Consider the following 11,200-nt stretch of genomic DNA (forward strand, 5'->3'; position numbering starts at 1 on the left):
ATCAGCCATCAAAGGGTTAATGAAACAGCCAAATAACAATGTAGCAATCAAGACATTATGATCATGTAAAAACAGCTCTTGATGAAGACTTAACAGACTGAAGTACTGAGCACTGATTAATTATTTGATATTCAGCTCTTGATGTAGACTTGCCAGACTTAAGTACTGGGCACAGATTAATTATTTGACATACAGCTCTTGATGTAGACTTACCAGACTTCAGTACTGGGCACAGATTAATTATTTGACATACAGCTCTTGGTGTAGACTTGCCAGGCTTAAGTACTGGGCACATTAATTATTTGACAAACAGCTCTTGATGTAGACTTACCAGGCTTAAGTACTGGGCACATTAATTATTTGACATACAGCTCTTGGTGTAGACTTACCAGACTTAAGTACTGGGCACAGATTAATTATTTGACATACAGCTATTGATGTAGACTTACCAGACTTAAGTACTGGGCACAGATTAATTATTTGACATACAGCTCTTAATGTAGACTTGTACTGGGCACAGATTAATTATTTGACATACAGCTCTTGATGTAGACTTGCCAGACTTAAGTACTGGGCACAGATTAATTATTTGACATACAGCTCTTGATGTAGACTTACCAGACTTCAGTACTGGGCACAGATTAATTATTTGACATACAGCTCTTGGTGTAGACTTGCCAGGCTTAAGTACTGGGCACATTAATTATTTGACAAACAACTCTTGATGTAGACTTACCAGGCTTAAGTACTGGGCACATTAATTATTTGACATACAGCTCTTGGTGTAGACTTACCAGACTTAAGTACTGGGCACAGATTAATTATTTGACATACAGCTCTTGATGTAGACTTACCAGACTTCAGTACTGGGCACAGATTAATTATTTGACATACAGCTCTTGATGTAGACTTACCAGACTTCAGTACTGGGCACAGATTAATTATTTGACATACAGCTCTTGATGTAGACTTACCAGACTTAAGTACTGGGCACAGATTAATTATTTGACATACAGCTCTTGATGTAGACTTACCAGACTTCAGTACTGGGCACAGATTAATTATTTGACATACAGCTCTTGATGTAGACTTACCAGACTTCAGTACTGGGCACAGATTAATTATTTGACATACAGCTCTTGGTGTAGACTTGCCAGGCTTAAGTACTGGGCACATTAATTATTTGACATACAGCTCTTGATGTAGACTTACCAGACTTAAGTACTGGGCACAGATTAATTATTTGACATACAGCTCTTGATGTAGACTTACCAGACTTCAGTACTGGGCACAGATTAATTATTTGACATACAGCTCTTGGTGTAGACTTGCCAGGCTTAAGTACTGGGCACATTAATTATTTGACATACAGCTCTTGATGTAGACTTACCAGGCTTAAGTACTGGGCACATTAATTATTTGACATACAGCTCTTGGTGTAGACTTACCAGACTTAAGTACTGGGCACAGATTAATTATTTGACATACAGCTCTTGATGTAGACTTACCAGACTTAAGTACTGGGCACAGATTGATATTCAGTATACAGTTCTTTTCGTTCTTTCTTATTTTTTTCTTTTTTCTTTTTAAATATTTTTTAACACTGTAACATAATAAAATTAAAAAATTCTCATGCAGTCTTTCAAATTTTCTCTCTAGTTATCTTAGATATTCATGCTCTGAACACAAACGCTAAAATGATTTTTCCCCTCTTCTGAAACAGTTTGATATCTATTAAATAAAAGTTCTCGAATGAAAACAAATTCTGTACATAAAAACACATGAAAATATGAAGGAAAAAAAACCCAGAATGAAATTCCATCCAGTAGCCAACAAAGAACAAACTGGAGAATTAAAAAATGCAGTGATATTCATTAAAACAAATTTTATCCTAGAAGTGAAATAATACAGAAAAAGGCCATCAGCCAAAGCAAAATATTCACAAGAAGAGAACAGATAGAACTGAGAGAAATGTTCTGAACACCAGAAAGGTAAAAAAGCAAAATGCTGAAATGCTTAAAACTCGAGAAAAAATTATGAGAGAAAAACAAAAGCAAAATGTTTATAGCAAGAGAATATTTTAAAAAAACATGAGAGAAATGTTTTTTTTTTAACAAAAAATTCACTCACAAAAAATCATAGACACCTTAGGTAATAAACATTTATCACGAATATTTGTAAAAACTTAAAGAATAAATAAAAAGTTTCAAAACAAAGGAAAGATAACTGCAATAAATATTGGTCATCAAAACTGACCCATTATCTCACACTGACCCAAGCAAAAAACTGGCAGTAAAAACAGCAGACTTAGGAGCCTGGCTAAAATAAGCTTGGTGGCTCACACAATACAAGGAAAAGGTTATCTACAACAACAAAAAAGCACAGTGGTGTACTTTCATCCAATTATAATGCATGCGGTCTGCTTGGAGCGACGGCTCAGGACTTTGGGGCACTCTGAAACACATACACAAGTCAGTTATTTCATTCCTGTGCATTATTTTGTCCTCCCTTTCTTGGGTACTCACACATCTCGGAGTGGGGTTTTATGTGAACACCGATGTGAATCACAGGATCTTTAACATGCTTAAATATTTTATCTGCACACATAAACACAGCAGCTGCAAGAAATTTCTTTTCATCTGATCGCTGCCATTAACAAATGCACACACACAGTGGAGTGATGGCCTAGAGGTAACGCGTCCTCCTAAGAAGCGAGAGAATCTGAGCGCGCTGGTTCGAATCACGGCTCAGCCGCTGATATTTTCTCCCCCTCCACTAGACCTTGAGTGGTGGTCTGGACGCTAGTCTTTCGGATGAGACGATAAACCGAGGTCCCGTGTGCAGCATGCACTTAGCACATGTAAAAGAACCCATGGCAACAAAAGGGTTGTTCCTGGCAAAATTCTGTAGAAAAATCCACGTCAATAGGAAAAACAAATAAAACTGCACGCAGGAAAAATACAAAAAAAAAAAAAAAAAAAAAAAAAAAAAAAAAAAAGGGTGGTGCAGTAGTGTAGCGACGCGCTCTCCCTGGGGAGAGCAGCCCGAATTTCACACAGAGAAATCTGTTGTGATAAAAAGAAATACAAAACAAAACAAAACAAAAACACGCTTTCTTATACTCACAACATGCCAACATGACTAAAAACTAAAAAAATAAAATAAAAAAAAAATAAAACTAAAAATTGTAGTTTCTTTTTATTGCTCTTTACGAATGGACTTCACTGATGAACCAGCCAGCTTACTTCTGTGGCAGCGCCTTCCATAGTAGCCTGTGGCAAAGCAGTCACACTTGAAGGTCCGTCCCCGTTTCACGGTGGTGACAGGCATACACAGCCCGCCATGACGACATGGTGATGAGTCACACAGGTTCCCTTCCCCTGCACGGTACATAACGCTTTCAACATCTGACAGAAATAACATCAAATCAAAGCTTGTTGCTTATGGCTCAGCCTTCTGCAAAGGGGCCATTTCTGTGCTGAATTCCTGTCATTTCTTAAAACCAGAGGAAGAGAACAAACAAAAATAAATAATGCTAAAAAGTCATGAAAACCAGTGGAAGAAGACACACAATAATGCTTAAAGGTCCTCATTACCAGTGGAAGACAACACGATAATGTTTAAAGGTCCCAAAACTAGTAGAAGAAAACACAAAATGTTAAACTGTCCTGAAAAGAAAATGAAGAGGACTCACAATAATTTTAAAGGTCCTTAAAACCAGTGAACACAAAAAAAAATGTTAAAAGGTCTTTAAAACCAGTGGAAGAAAACACAAAATAATGCTTTAAAGGTCATTAGGGCTGAAGGGGCACTGCACTGTAAAGTGCCGCACCACATGCCTCCACATCTCTCACGGTTGTGTGCCGGTGCCTTGGTTTGGGCAAAGCTCCTTACAGACCTCTCACCAACGCTGTCTATCCACCCCTTTTCTTTGTCTTCCCCTTCCAAGGGGAAAGATAACGCTACTGAAAGGGCACAGACAGGGCAGCAAGGGAAAGGTACAATTTGTCATCTAATTCCTGCAACTAACTGTGGGCAGACAGTGTGTGGAATCATCTGTAACTAACAGAGGGCTGACAGTGTGTGGAATCAACTGTAACTAACAGAGGGCAGACAGTGTGTGGAATCAACTGTAACTAACAGAGGGCAGACAGTATGTGGAATCAACTGTAACTAACAGAGGGCTGACAGTGTGTGGAATCAACTGTAACAGAGGGCTGACAGTGTGTGGAATTCAACTGTAACTAACAGAGGGCTGACAGTATGTGGAACCAACTGTGACAGTGTAGTACAGTATGTAGAATCAACTGAACAAACAGAAAGGATCGAGTATGAGGAAGCAGCTCCTACAACTGACAGTCGTCAGAGACTAGAGTGTGTGGAATTAACAGTAACTGATGGTAGGCAGAGAGTGTGTGGAATTAACAGTAACTGACAGTAGGCAGAGAGTTTGTGGAATTAACAGTAACTGACAGTAGGCAGAGAGTGTGTGGAATTAACAGTAACTGACAGTAGGCAGAGAGTTTGTGGAATTAACAGTAACTGACAGTAGGCAGAGAGTGTGTGGAATTAACAGTAACTGATGGTAGGCAGAGAGTGTGTGGAATTAACAGTAACTGACGGTAGGCAGAGAGTATGTCATGTGGTATAAATTACAGGCACACGCCTCGGTTTCCCTGCCTCTTTCTTCACCTCATCATCGTGGAGTTCAGTGAGTCCACAGTAGATCTGCTTGTACAGTGGCAGAGGACAAGGTTTGAAACACTGGCTGTGAATTACATGTCAGTATCAACTATGTTTGTGTACCTCAAAGGAGAAAAATCATCTGATACACTCCCACCCGTTTACATTTACAATGTGCACCTCACCATATTCTCTTTCATGTTTGCAGCATAGCGGTATATCCTGTGCTGTACATGCCAAAAACTGACGAAAATCATCTGATACATTCTCACCCATTTACATTTACAATGTGAACCTCACCATATTCTCTTTCATTTTTTGCAGCATAGCAGTACATCCTGCGCTATACATGCCAAAAACTGACGCAACAGACACTGGTCATAGGTCTTTGATGTTTTGTTCTGGAGGCAAGGCAGGAAGGGAAAAGGCAAGTGACCCACAATGAACGACCAATTATATGCAGCAAGGGAAACCCCTAATAAGGAGGTTAGGTTAGGTTTCCCCTTTGAAAGTGGTCTGCATTTGGCTCGACCCACAGGCACATGAAATCAACACTGAGGTTGGTGACAACAATGTATTTGTATTTCTTTTTATCACAACAGATTTCTCTGTGTGAAATTCGGGCTGCTCTCCCCAGGGAGAGCGCGTCGCTACACTACAGTGCCACCCATTTTTTTGTCTTTTTTCCTGCATGCAGTTTTATTTGTTTTTCCTATCGCAGTGGATTTTTCTACAGAATTTTGCCAGGAACAACCCTTTTGCTGCTGTGGGTTCTTTTACGTGCGCTAAGTGCATGCTGCACACGGGACCTTGGTTTATCGTCTTATCCGAAAGACTAGCGTCCAGACCACCACTCAAGGTCTAGTGGAGGGGGAGAAAATATCGGCGGCTGAACCGTGATTCGAACCAGCGCGCTCAGATTCTCTCGCTTCCTAGGCGGACGCGTTACCTTTAGGCCATCACTCCCACAGACGTGTCACACATGTGTTGAAGGTGGAAGGTCCCACAGCCCCATAGCACTGTATGGCCATCACGGAAGTGAATTCACACATCCGCTGTGTCCAGGGCTTGGCACAAGAAGGCAGGGCCTAGTCCTCTACTCCTGCTCATTTTACCTTCCCCAGCTGAAACCAGGTACCCATTCACACCTGGGTGGAGTGAGGAAAATTGGAGTGAAGTGCCTTTCCTCAAGGACACAGCACCATGCTGAGATGAAGCCTCCAATGGGAAGTGAGAAAGAAAAGAGACAAACATGCACACAGAAAGCACACCAGAGCACGAACCCCCCCCCCCCCCCCCACCCCCCCCAACAAACCAAACTATCTTCAAACACCAACGTTTTGCAACGTGATTGTCCATATATGTAGAAACAGACAGACATAGAATTGTGTATGAATGAAGGTGAAAAAAAAAAAAAAAAAAAAAAAAAAAATATACCCTTTCCCATGCCCACCCCCCAGTTCCCTGGTTTTGAATTGTGGTCCTTGGCAAGTCCATAAAAAAAAAATTTTTTAATAAAAAAAAACGTGTCAGGTTTGCAGTTCTGTGACGACTTTGTGATGATGTGGATGTGAACATAGTAATTTGTGAATGCTAACAATATACCACCGGGGAGTTAAAAAAAACAACCAAACAACAAAAAACAACAAAAAAACCCCAATGATTATTCAAATGTTTCACATGTTATCAGGATTGCAATTCATTAGAGAAATGTCTGCAACAATTTTGTGAGAATATGGTTTGTTCTTGTGTCTTAAATGTGTTGAAAATTACTAAAAACATCCAAAATTTCGGAAAAAAAAGAGCCTCAAATGCTGATCACTGGTGAACATTGGATCAGAGGTCTACACACCAAACTGATTTTGAAGCATGAAATTTCTCTGAAATGGCTGAAGATGCACCCCCCTCCCCTCCACCTCACCCTCCCACTCCAAAATTTCATATCGTCTGTGTGTGTGTGTGTGTGTTCAATTTCATTTAATGTCTATCCACATAAAGTGATATCAGACATGAAAAAAAAAAAAAAAAAAAAAAAATGAAAAAAAGGTGAGAAAAAAAGGGAGGGAGAGGGGGAAGGGAAAGGGATGAAAAAAATACTATTCACATTAACTTAACAACAATCTAACAATACTATTCACAACATTAACTTAACAACAATCTACGAGAATAACTTTCCAACTCAAAAACATATAGGCATAAAATGAAATAAAAGAAAAGAAAATTAAAAAAGAAAAAAAAGAAAAAATCAACGGTTATAACAACAATCCAATTAGACTATATTTGTGTGCTTCAAAGGAGAGTGTGTGTATGTGTGTGATATTGTATTAAGATGAAATGTCTGGTAAGAAATCTATAAGTTTCCAAAAGTTAAATATGAAATACCATAAAATTAATGACAATACAATAATAATAACACCAAAAAAGGAAAAAAAGGCAGTTTACCTCGGAAGTCACTCATACACTCCTGCCTCGTCTTGTAAGGAAAAGGGTTAACACAACCTTTGACCTTCTTCCGGACGCACTTTCTGCGAGCGTAGTCCAGTTTGTAGCCTGTGAATTCCTGGCTGCAGATGATGTCGTGGATGTTTTCTCCCACAACCATGCCTGCAACACGATATCACTGCAGCTTACTTTCCACACTTAACTCTCTCCATACGAACGGCGAAAGAGACGACGTTAACAGCGTTTCATCCCAATTACCACCATCAAAATATTGCAAGCGGAACGTTCTTATACTGAAGAGGTGAATGTTGACAAAGAATACCACAGTTCTGATGACGGAAGCTAAAGGTTGGGTCATTCAGACACCCACTGGACATCCGAGGGGTCTGTGTAGAGGAGAAGAGAGGACTGGCCGTACTGAGTGAGTCAATCCTCTTTGTGGTCTGTGGTGCATGAGGTTAGGCCGCCACCAGATTTCCAATGCCAGTCTTGTGCTGTCTTAGCTGGCTTCCCCCCCCCACCCCCCCAGGCACAGAGGCTATAGGCCTTTTCTACTTTCTCCATCTAGATGGCTCCCCCCCACCCCCACCCCCCAAGGCACAGAGGTTATAGGCCTATACTACTTTCTCCATCTAGCTGGCTTTTTTCTCCCTAGTCAGAGAGGTTGTAGGCCTATACTACTTTCTCCATCTAGTTGGCTTTTTCTCCCCTGGCACAGATGTTATAGGCCCATACTACTTTTTCAATCTATTCTCTATCCCTCCCTCTACTCTCTTTGCCAAACGTATCTAGCTGTTCTTCAGTTCTGTCTGAACCATTCTGCACCTTGTCTTCTTGCACACGTTTACATCAGTGCAACAGTATGGATATGCTTGATCTGCCATCCCTGAAGCGATCTGACAACAGAAATGGATAATGATAGGGGGAAATGTGCAGCTTTAGAACACTGCGGTAAATATAAAGTCAAGTGCATGCACACTGGGGAGAGCATATAGTCTCACTGCATGATTAAACAGTTCTCCAACATTCAAAGGTGTTGACAAACTTTTTTCTTTCTTTTAGAAGACAAAGTCTGTTTTAACAAAGTTTAAACATAGGGATATGACTCCAAGGCTTACGTTTTGTTTTTTTTTTGTTTACGTGCTACAATTGTCCACTTGTAGGCAAAGATGAAAAAATCAATTCATTATAAGAAAAAAGTTCACATTCATCATTCAAAAAGTATATAATAAAGTAAATGTCACAACAGAGAAAGAGGGGGATGGGGGGGGGAGAAAGTGGGAGAGGGGGAAAGAGAGGCACACACAACACAAAGAGAGGGAGAGCGACAAGACCGACGGAGAGAGTTGCAGTTTGCCAGTGTGGACAAACACTTGTCCTCCCCTTGAAAAGGCCACAGAAGTTACCTGGGCCACCAAAGTTCACATTCCCTACTGCTCTAACCAAACTGAACCCTCCAACACAATCCCGCTGATGGTGATTTAATTCCCTTGTCAGCAGCTCAGACAGGGACAGACTCCCAAATGATGTTTTGTTGTCCTGAGGTCATATAAAGTAAACAAATCTACTTGTTCCCCTTAATTTCTACTTGCCATCCAAAAGTAGAAGATGGTTGCTAAACTAGTAAAATTAACTGTTGGTAGTGCTATGATAAGTCAGCAAACACAATTTAATTATACAACTAATATATAATTTATATTGGTCTGCACTGAATCTGACTGCTCAGTCACCCTTTCACTGACAGAAACTGGTTGCCCATCAGACCAGAAGAGACAGCATTTGGATAAGATGATAAACTGAGGTCCCGTGTGCAGCAAGCACTTGGCGGGATGAAAAAGAACCCATGGCAACAAAAGTGGTGTCTTCTGGAAAAATTCTTAAGAAGAAATCCACTCTGATAGGTACACAAAGTATGCACTCAAGGCATGACTAGCATGTTGGGTTACGCTGCTGTCAGACATCTGCTGAGCAGATGTGGTGTAGCATATAAGTATTTGTCCAAAAACAGTGACACCTTCTTGAGAAACTGAAACTGTCAACAATGCCATGTGTACCAAACATTGCTGCTTTAATGTCTCCAGGCAAACATACACTGAAAAGGTAATCCAGTGAGTCTCTGGGTGGTGGCAAACTCAACATGGAATATTGTAATGTTTTATACTGTGTTGATATTTTTGTTGTCGTTAACACAATAGACCTCTGTGTGAAATTCAGGCTGTTCACCCGGACCCAGTGTGTTGACACAGCGCAGTACCACCCTCTTGTTTTTCTTTATGTTTTCTGTCTGCGAGTGTATTATTATTTTTTTATATTTTTTTATCAAAGTGAATTTTTCTACAGAATTTTGTCAGGGAACCCCCCCCACCCCCCACCCCTTTTTTTTTTGCCATGGGTTCTTGTAATGAGGAATTATATATACACACTCAGTTAACTAGCATTACCTCCTCTATCCAAACAACATAAACCACAAAAAAAATTTCTGTACTGGGCAAAACCACATTTTTCACAGCTCTGTCCCACCATGAGACATTAGGATGTGTGCTTAACACTAATTAGGCAAATGGAAATTATTCATTGTCGCTTGGTGGCCACACAGGATTCAGGATCCTGACAACATGATCATGTCTACTTTTTGCTGCTGGTCTGTGTCAACTTTGCAAGTGGTTTTCCATTCCTTTAGACTGTCAGTCTGGTGAGTTTTACTTTGTGTTACCCTAAACACACACAAACGCACATGCACACACACACTACCTGCCCATGCAAAACAACATACCACAAACACACATGCAGACACACATGCATGTGCATATTCTCCACTTGCACTCTTCTGTAATCAAATGCATGTGTGTGTGTATGTGTGCACACACTTGCACATGATTAAAGGCTAACTGAATGGCACAGGAAACAAATGATGAGTGCCTAATTGGCAGCTACTGTTGGCTCTTGGTCTCTGACCAAGAATAGGTGCTATATGAATATTGATAATACTAATAACACTAAACACTGACTGCACACATGCTATGCATACACACACACACAATGTATGTATGCACATATGATGGTCTGCAATTTCAAGTACTCAGAAATGTATATGGATCAAGAGAGTTAACTGTCAAAAAAAAAAAGAAAAAAAAAGAGCAGAACAACAAGACTAAGAAAGAGTTAGCAAATACAAAAACAACATCATAATACTGATTAACAAAGCATGCACATACATGTGCTTACTTGTTGCCTTTGTTGACCAGAATGTATCACCTGCATTCTTCATGTTTTAAAGCACTGTGATCCCTCCCCCCCCCCCTCTCTCTCCCTTTGAACCTCCCACACCTATTCTCATTTAAATATTCTTGTGATCAAACAGTGACTAATATAATGATATTTTTTTCTTACTTTGTGTCTGTTGATTAATATATAACTTCCATGCTTGTCTTTCATAGACTTCAAAAACTTTTACCACTGCACTTTCTAGTTAAAAAAACAACAAAAAACAAACAAAACCCCCACAAACGACAACAAAAAACAAACACACAAAAACCCCACAAACTCGTCTGTGCTCTGATGCATTACAAACATGTAAAAAAAAGAAGAAAAAAGAAAAGAAAAAGGTTTTCTGGATTCAACATTGAAAACTGTCAACAATCAATTATATACATCCTTCAGATACAATTAAAACTTTAACAAAAGCGCACATGACTGTCAATATCATCAATTACAAATCCTTCAGATACAATAAAAAAAAACTTGAACAACAACATATCTTTTTTGCAGCTCCCGGCCTATTTCTTAACACCTGCCCCCCATAATACCCAAGGCTTCTTCACACTTCAAAAACAAAAACGTGCCCTCACCTGTCAACGCAATGACAACCATGCAACTGCAAACCAAGCCGACATTCATTTTGTTTGCTCAACTGGGACACCCTGACCACTTGACTTGAAAACTTGTTGGTGACACACACCACCTGCCCTAACTCCTTCCCACTGAACGGGAGCAACACAAGCGACTTGCCGATCAGAGACACACATACATGTGGTTGTACAGCGGGATCGCTGTGTGTGCAGACCCCATGCTGCAG

At 40.1% G+C, this 11,200-nt stretch overlaps 1 protein-coding gene across 1 annotated transcript; it reads right to left on the reverse strand.

Annotated features, from left to right (window-relative positions):
• Positions 1-2,078: 2,078 nt before the first annotated feature.
• LOC143283987 (uncharacterized) lies at positions 2,079-11,200 on the reverse strand. The gene is made up of 4 exons (XM_076590492.1): positions 10,974-11,200; positions 7,126-7,287; positions 3,246-3,380; positions 2,079-2,454 (listed from the first exon to the last, which is right to left on the reverse strand). The coding sequence occupies exons 1-4, from the start codon at positions 11,020-11,022 to the stop codon at positions 2,396-2,398; spliced, it is 405 nt and encodes a 134-aa protein (XP_076446607.1). The 5' UTR covers positions 11,023-11,200; the 3' UTR covers positions 2,079-2,395.

The sequence above is a fragment of the Babylonia areolata genome, chromosome 7, assembly GCF_041734735.1.
Source record: "Babylonia areolata isolate BAREFJ2019XMU chromosome 7, ASM4173473v1, whole genome shotgun sequence".
NCBI classification, from domain to species: domain Eukaryota; kingdom Metazoa; phylum Mollusca; class Gastropoda; order Neogastropoda; family Buccinidae; genus Babylonia; species Babylonia areolata.

Coding starts and splice junctions, on each gene's coding strand:
- LOC143283987 (XM_076590492.1), bottom strand. CDS start 11,022: ATGAATGTCGGCTTGGTTTGCAGTTGCATGGTTGTCATTGCGTTGACA. Junction 7,288..10,973: donor GGTTGTCATTGCGTTGACAG/GTGAGGGCACGT, acceptor ATCGTGTTGCAG/GCATGGTTGTGGGAGAAAAC. Junction 3,381..7,125: donor GTGTATGAGTGACTTCCGAG/GTAAACTGCCTT, acceptor TGTACCGTGCAG/GGGAAGGGAACCTGTGTGAC.